We start from the raw sequence: 8,490 nt of genomic DNA on the forward strand, positions 1-8,490 counted from the left end.
CTCCCTTCTCCTGTCGGGCAGAAGGTACAAACGCTTGAGAGTGGCTACCAACAGATTCAAGACCAGCTTCCTCCCCGCTGTTATCAGAATCTTGAACGGACTTCTCGTCTGCTAAGATTGAATTCCCGATCTTCCATCAACCTAGTCGCGCCCCCGTATTATTATTTTTATCTACACTTTTGATGTAGCTGTAAAGCTATATTGTACACTGTGTTTATTTACCCCGTATACTCGCGTTTGGCACGATTTTCCTGGATAGCATGCTAAACAAAGTTTTTCAATGTATCTCGCTCGGTACACGTGACAATAATAAACCAATACCAATACTGAGCATGTTGTAGGATTGAAGTGCCCGAAGACACACGAGTGAATGTTTAAGATAAAGTATAGTAAAAGCCTATTTCTAACTTCCATCGTGCCTTCAAAGTTCCAATGTTAATGCCATTTGCTCTAAAAATTGAAATTGCCAAACAAATGGCGAGCAGACCATAGCGATCGGTTTGATTTGAAATCGTGTTTATAATTTGCCAAAACGTAAAATCACGTTTCTTAGTTATTACGGCGAGACTGATCATTCGGCCCATTCAACTGTACTATCCTATGCAATACCCTGTGTTTGAATATAATTGTAAAAACACGGTGATCCATATAAGGAAGTCAGAATGTCGGTGTAATATTACGTGTAAGCCCAGATCGTTGCTGGGGATGTGGTATTACATAGAATCAAGTCGAGTCGAGTGCAGGCTTTAGTTGGAGCGGCGCTGTGGTTAGTACAAGCCTTACGCGTCACTCCAGTGTGGGGAGTCCTGCTCACAACCCGCTGGTGCGGCAGAACCACAGAACGAGAGTGAGAGTGAGAGACAGACAGATAGAGAGAGAGAGAGAGAGAGAGAGAGAGAGAGAGAGAGAGAGAGAGAGAGAGAGAGCGGACGGACAGTTCAACTGATGCCCTCGCTCCCCGCACAGGGACAGCGCCGCAAGCACCAATTGCCATGCCTGACAACTTTCCGACATCATCAGTGTTGGGACCCAGGATGTATCCGTCCGGATACATGTTCCAGCAGTGAGCGAACCCCGCGCACCGAGCCCACGCTGAGAGGGCTGAAAGTAAATTTAGCGACAGGCGTTGACAGAAAATGAAATTTGGAAGCGGTTCTTTGATCCTGAATGTCGGGGGGACAAGGTATTCGTTCCCAAAGGATGTGATCAAGGACTTTCCCCTCAGAAGGGTGAGCAGACTTCACAGCTGCGCCTCGGAGAAAGAGGTACTGGAGGTGTGCGATGACTACGATCACGAAAGGAACGAGTATTTTTTTGACAGGCACTCCGAGGCTTTTGTGTTCATCATGCTCTACGTCAAGTACGGGAAGCTCCGCTTTGTCCCTCACATGTGCGAGTTGTCCTTTTACAACGAGTTGATTTACTGGGGTCTGGACCGATCGCACCTCGAGTACTGCTGCCAAAGGCGACTGGACGACAGGATGTCCGACACCTATACCTTCTACTCCGAGGAAGAGGAAGAGTTGAATAAGCAGAAGAAGAAGGAGTTAAAACACAGCTCCCAGATTGATAGGAAGTGGCTGGACAGGATGAGGCGGACCTTTGAAGAGCCCACCTCGTCTGTAGCGGCCCAGATTCTGGCCACCGTGTCGGTACTATTTGTAATTGTTTCCATGGTGGTGTTGTGCGCTAGCACTCTGCCAGATTGGAAAACAGCCGAAAACAACAGTGTGGAAGAACACAGGTACACAGAAAATTTAATGGGATCATCAGGGTATCTATAATTTCTTTTTAAATTTATGGTGTTTAGTCACTATATCAATGTAAGTCTTTTCCACCTCGGGGTGTGAACGTCCTTTGTCTTTGAATGTGTTTTTCGAACTACATGTCATGTGTTAGATCTGTTTTGTCTCATTTCAAGTGTTTTGGCTTTACAAAGCGAAACTTAGTAAAATAGAACTCTCCCGGGGTGCGGCTCGGGCTGTTGCCGTCTCGCAGATTAAGACTGTCAAATCCAAGTGAGACCAAGAATATTAGCTGGGCTACAGATCTATCTCTCAAGGTGACAGGCTTGGCTCACTGCTTTCTGAGTCAGGGGTTCTAAACCTACTCCAGAACGTAAGAACAACCTCCACAATCTAGACACACTGGACGGGATGAGATAAATCAAATGGTGGACGTGAAAAATCCCTTGGATTCACTCACCAAATATCTACTCCTCACCGCCTTGCTATCTATAGGATTTTGATCTATGCAGATATCCTTCCCAACTGTAGTTACACCTCACAAGTAATGTATTGGCCAGTAAGCTCTTTAGTGGGTCGTGAAACACGTTAGAGGCAGGAAACATGTTCCCGATGTTGGGGGAGTCCAGAACAAGGGGCCACCGTTTACGAATAAGGAGTAAGCCATTTAGAACGGAGAGGAGGAAACACTTTTTCTCATAGAGAGTGGTGAGTCTGTGGAATTCTCTGCCTCGGTGGAGGCAGGTTCTCTGGATGCTTTCAAAAGTGCTAGATAGGGCTCTTAAAAATAGTGGCGTCAGGGGATATATGGGGAGAATGGCGGTGCTGGCTCGAAGGGCCGAATGGCCTACTCCTGCACCTATTGTCTATTGAAAGAATCCCGAAAACCAAGTTTTTCTCTTTGCACGTCTGCGCGTCTACCTTTTCACTGTCTACCGCACTTTCAATGGACTTGGTTAAAACAACCCTGCAAGCCCTGGTATACGCACTTAACATGTACAGAGGATTCCCCCTCCAATAAATCGTCATGTTTCAAAGGACTGACCTTAAACCGGTCGACCGTTTTAGTTCTCGCTGTAGGCGGATGTTTTTTGCGCGTCCATAGATAAACTGGGTGTAAAATCGAAGTGTTTCCGCCAAACCCCGCAACCTGTAAACATGAATGAAATCCGAAAACAATATGTAAAATTCAATGTGCATAGGGTGGGATACAGATCGTGTAGTCAAGATTTTAACTCGTGGAAGAGTAAAGCAAGTGTCTCTGCAAATTAAACCACTCAAATTCTTGCAAGTGTTATTCGCACAACCGCTCACCAGATTCTTGCAATGATCGGTTATATCGAACAATTTGAAGTAGAACTATCCGCCTTTATTTGAATAATCCCTTGCTCCTATTAAACAAACACATAAACAACTGTAAAGTCAATAAGTTGGAATACATCAGCAATTTATATTCTGAACACCAAGCTTCATTGGTACTTCTGTCCTATGTATCCTCTCCCTTGCATAATAATTTAAAACGTCACTCTCCATCTAACTCGCAACTTTTCTTACTAAAATCCACAAATCTTAACCTTCAAGTCATTTAAATGCAAGAATAGGAAACTCGGAATGAGATGGAAACAATAATAGCCAAGATTCCAAAGAAATGTTCTCCACTGATATAATCTTGGCTACTATTGTTTCCATCTCATTCACAGATTTTCATATTTTGGCATTTAAATGACTTCAAGGTTAAGCAAAATCCACGCGTGACTAATATTAACAGGCCATCGTTGTTAAATATACTACAAGAAATGTCTTTTAAAAAATCGATACTTTTACAGCGTTCATATACTTGTTTATATACACAAAATGCTGGAGTCTTAACCCGAAACGTCACCCATTCCTTCTCTCCAGAGATGCTGCCTGTCCTGCTGAGTTACTCCAGCATTTTGTGTCTATCTGCGGTTTAAACCAGCAGCTGCAGTTCCTTCCTACACATTTCCCCACTTGTTTAATCGGGCTGCATTGCAAAAGTAGAAAGTTCATGTCAAATCTAGCAGGAAACTAAATTATTTTTATTCATTTAAAGTGGGGTGGTTAGCTCCCATAACTGTTTTGTCCCTGAGGCTTCCAATCCAATTCTAGGGATTAGAGCACATATTCATGGTACTTCATGGTACTTCATGGCACCACTGAGTGGGTGCAGCGTTATTGCAATCTTTCTCCTCCCTCACCGGGAGAATGAAACTATAGGTCTCCACGCAATATTCTGCTGAAGTCTTCACCAACGCTTGTCCATCGGTTAACACCTTCCCATAAAATCAACCGAAGAAGCATGCTATAAGGATTTTTTTCTCTTGCAAATCGGCAACCCTGATTCAAATAGTAACTGGCCATGAATCGCTATAAGGTGTCCGGGGACAGCCATGAATGCAAAGCCATTGCTTGTTTGTACATTATGATGCGTCCCTCATAACCCCAAGCAGTACTGAAAACTAAAAATAAATGCATTTCTTGCGCAAATTCTCAAAATGAAACCCTGCAAAGTATTGATCCGTATTGGAATCAAAAGTGAAAGGCGCAAAGTTTAAAGGAGATGGGCAAGGCAAGTTTTTTTTTTAATACAGAAAAAGGTGGGAGCCGGTAACGCGCTGCCAGGGGAGGTGGAGGAGGCAGATATGAAAGTGTCGTTTTTAGACAGGCGCATGGAGAAGCAGGAAATTGAGTGATATAGATCATGTGCAGACATATTAGTTTATTTTGGTATCATGTCGGGCACAGACTTTGTGGGCCGAAGGGCTTGTTTGACAATGCACGCCGATCAAACAAGTAGGGAGATAAGCTGTAAACGTATCGATGTTTTAAAGACATTTATTTGAGTATATTTAAAAAGGATGTCCTGTTAATATTATTCCATGTTCCATGTTCAATGCGTGCTAGACTCACAAAGGGAATATCACAGATTTGAAATACGACAGATATTACACATATTTTCAGATTTGTTCCATTCTGTACACAGTCAAGATTGATCCAAGGGTTAAAATGTAAGTTTGAAAGAAAACACAGTTTTAACGTTATTGTTGCCAAGACAGCCGATCTCAACTCCATTGTGGGAGATGGAGGGTATTTTGAATATTATCAGAATAGTCCGATGGACACTTGAACTATTTTCGGTGGAGTTCACAAAACATTTACGGGGCTGAATCGTAGCACTGATAATATTACCTGGGAGTTAACTTTGAAAGTGCCATTTCACTAGATGTTGATTTGTTACATCATCCAAATATTTATAGATTTTGCATGAATACTGTTTGCCTTTTTTTTAAACTTATGTTTATATTTTCTGATCCAAAGGATAATCGAAGCGATCTGCATGGGTTGGTTCACCGCCGAATGCATTGTGAGGTTCCTCGTCTCTAAAAACAAGTGCGATTTCATGAGAAAGCCTTTGAACATCATCGATCTGATGGCTATCACCCCGTACTACGTCTCCGTTCTCATGTCGTTCTTCACCGGGGAAAACTCTCAGTTGCAGCGGGCTGGAGTTACGCTTAGGGTCTTGAGGATGATGAGGATATTCTGGTTGATCAAACTTGCTCGGCACTTTATCGGTTTGCAGACACTGGGCCTGACCCTGAAACGCTGCTACCGTGAGATGGTCATGCTCCTGGTCTTTATCTGCGTCGCCATGGCCATATTCGGTGCTCTTGCCCAGTTGTTGGAGAGCGGACTTGACCTGGAGAATAAAAACGAAGCGTACGCCAGCATCCCCGCTTCGTGCTGGTGGGTGATAATCTCCATGACTACTGTGGGATACGGGGACATGTACCCGTTTACCGTCCCCGGCAGGATCCTAGGAGGAATGTGTGTTGTCAGCGGCATTGTCCTCTTAGCACTGCCAATCACTTTCATCTACCACAGCTTCGTGCACTGTTATCAGGAGCTCAAATTCAGATCGGCTCGCTGCGGTAGGAGCTTCTCCATGGAATATCTAATCTGATGGAGGGAGATGAAGTAAGTGAAAAGAGACTCGGACCGGCACGGATCATTTGGGCAGAATGGCCTGCTTCTGCGCTGTTTACTCTTTTAACCCATTGAGAGTCCAGAGGTTGGGCCAGAACAGACCACCCAGGCTGAAGGAGATCCATGGCTGACTCGCCGTTGGCTGACTCGCAGAACTGCATTGGGATCAAAAATTCTTTGTTAAACCCACATCAATCCTGGAAGTGTGACAACATTGGTCAACCCAGAAAATTCTCGTCATTCAGATGTTGAACATAGTTGAGACCCTCTAAAGATCTGAGGGATTGCTATTCATCTCGATTCTTTACACTGGTTCAAAGGCAATTTAACAACCTGCTGGGCAAGGGGTGGGAAGAGAGAATGCTTAAGGAGATGTCCCCACCCTCCACCCCTCAAGGAGCATTTTCAGCAGGCACTTTTCAATCAAGCCAATGGACCAATAAAAACAATTTAACTTTGAGCTACCGTCCGAACATTTACAGTTTGGCCTTTTCAACTCATACCGTACACCTAAAATAATCTTCAAGAGAAAAAGAGCTCTTTGTCTCTTTTTGATAGAACATTTTCATGGGTCATTAGGCTGTAGAACACACCTGGAGGAGTCAGTTATACACACACTGGGGAAAAAGAATTATCTGGACTGGTACCGAATTTCTGGCATCTTCAGCATGACCAACTAGCAACTGCATTTTCAAAGTTGGTGTTGGAAGGGTAAAGTTCAGCTAGACTGACCTGTCCTAGCTACAGAACTAGAAGAAATAGTAACCTACTTCAAACGGTAAGGGTAGAGGGACGTATTATAACCAAGAAGGGACTACCGTTCAAATGTTTCTGTCAGGGTTGTAACAAACATTGCATTTGTACTACCAAACAAATTCTGAGTCATCAGAAAATGCTTCATGTTCCGATCTAGGCAAGAGTTACTCTAGGCATATGATAAGTATAATTAACACACAAATAATTATTTCTTTCTGGGAACTGGACTGGATCAGCTATATAAATATTATCAAAGAAATTTGCAAAAGGAAGTCAGGCGCAGGTTACAATGTGGCAAGTGATTCACCTGCTGACGTCCCAAAGCCTTTTCATTGTTTGCACGGTAGGAGTGATGCTACACTTGTCTGCAAGAGTCCAATTGCAACAACATTCAAGAAGCTGAACACCATTCTGTATAGATTTTCCCTCTTGATTGCCACACCTATCCATGACCCCACCACCACAGTGTGCGCCGTCTGCAAAATTACTGCAGCTAACTTGCCCGGAATTTTCCAATGAGTCATCACAAACCCTTGACCACAAACACCAAGAAGGACAAGGGCCTTAGGTACACATGGACATCACCACCTGCATATTCCCACCCACGTCACACACCATAATGATTTGGAAAATAGATATTGCTGGTCTTTCATTGTCACTGTATCTAAATCCTAGAACTCATTACCCAAAACAGTGTGGGAGTACCTTTACTGGAATGATTACAGCAGTTCAGGAAGATGTCTCACTGCCTTCTCCTCAAGGGTGATTAGGGATGGGGTTTTTCAGTGATGTCAAGGGGCTGAAAAATTAATTGATAAAATGTTGCACTCAGCATCTAATGTGAAGACTGGGCAGGGAAAGGAGGTAGTGGACCATCAGTTGCCGGAAAAAATCAGTGGTGGATCTATCGTTAGTTAAATGTGGCAAAAAAGCACAATGGATTGAGAAAGTGGTTGAAAAAGCACATTGGATCCTGACTTTTGTACATAGAGGTCCCATTGTGGGGATGGCCGCAGGAGCAGAGCCGAGCGCTGGCAACTCGCTGTACGTGTGTTGGGCCTTTTTGCAAGAGGGGTGTAGGAGAGAACTGCAGATGCTGGTTTGCACCGAAGATGGACACAAAGTGCTGGAGTGGCACAGTGGGACAGGCAGCATCTCTGGAGAGGAAGGAATGGGTGACATTTTGGGTCGAGACCCTTCTTCAGACTCTCAGCTCTTAGGGCTAACGGAATCATGGGATATGGGGAGAAAGCAGGAATGGGGTACTGATTTTAGATGATCCGCCATGATCATATTGAATGGCGGTGCTGGCTCGAAGGGCCGAATGGCCTACTCCTGCACCTATTTTCTATGTTTCTATGTACAAATGCAAGGGGCAATATATAAAAATGTATAAAACATTGAGGTATGCAAGTGCTAGAGTAACTCAATGGATCAAGGAGCAGCTTTGGAGAACATGGATAGGTGGTGTTTGGATCTGAAGAAGGGTCCCAACCTGAAACATCCCCTAACCATGTTTTCCTGAGTTGCTGCCTGACCAGCTGAGCTACTCCAGCATTTAGTGTCGTTTTGTGTAAACCAGCATCTGAAGTTCCTTGTTTATACTTTCTAAAACATTGGTTTGGACACAACTGGAGAACTGTGTCTGGTTCTGAGTGCTGCACTTTAAAAAAAAAAGGTGTGAAGATTTCAGTGGAGGTGCAGAAAAAAATTCTCAAATTTATTACAGAAATGAGAGACTGCAGCTATATGGATAAACTGGATAAGATAGAGCTTTTGTGTTTGGAACAAAAGTGGTTGTGAAGGGATCTGATATATGTATTTAAAATCATGGAGAGTATAGGCAGAGTAGAGAGATAGAAACTGCTCCCATCGGAGGAGAGTTCAAAAACTCAGGGACATGGAATGATTGGCAACAGAACTTTTTTTTGCAAGTGGTTAGAATCTGCAAGAAAAGTAGCAGCAACAATAAATTGTCCTG

General features: G+C 43.7%; 1 protein-coding gene across 2 annotated transcripts; it reads left to right on the forward strand.

Moving 5' to 3' along the window:
- Positions 1-701: 701 nt before the first annotated feature.
- kcng3 (potassium voltage-gated channel modifier subfamily G member 3) lies at positions 702-7,164 on the forward strand. 2 transcript variants are annotated; one of them, XM_033025558.1, is made up of 2 exons: positions 702-1,774; positions 5,085-7,164. In XM_033025558.1, the coding sequence occupies exons 1-2, from the start codon at positions 1,137-1,139 to the stop codon at positions 5,728-5,730; spliced, it is 1,284 nt and encodes a 427-aa protein (XP_032881449.1). In that variant the 5' UTR covers positions 702-1,136; the 3' UTR covers positions 5,731-7,164. The 2 variants fall into 2 exon arrangements, with proteins under 2 accessions (XP_032881449.1, XP_032881450.1); XM_033025559.1 differs by having other exon boundaries at positions 703-1,744.
- The last annotated feature ends 1,326 nt before the right edge of the window (positions 7,165-8,490 follow it).

The sequence above is a fragment of the Amblyraja radiata genome, chromosome 8, assembly GCF_010909765.2.
Source record: "Amblyraja radiata isolate CabotCenter1 chromosome 8, sAmbRad1.1.pri, whole genome shotgun sequence".
NCBI classification, from domain to species: domain Eukaryota; kingdom Metazoa; phylum Chordata; class Chondrichthyes; order Rajiformes; family Rajidae; genus Amblyraja; species Amblyraja radiata.

Coding starts and splice junctions, on each gene's coding strand:
- kcng3 (XM_033025558.1), top strand. CDS start 1,137: ATGAAATTTGGAAGCGGTTCTTTGATCCTGAATGTCGGGGGGACAAGG. Junction 1,775..5,084: donor AATTTAATGGGATCATCAGG/GTATCTATAATT, acceptor TCTGATCCAAAG/GATAATCGAAGCGATCTGCA.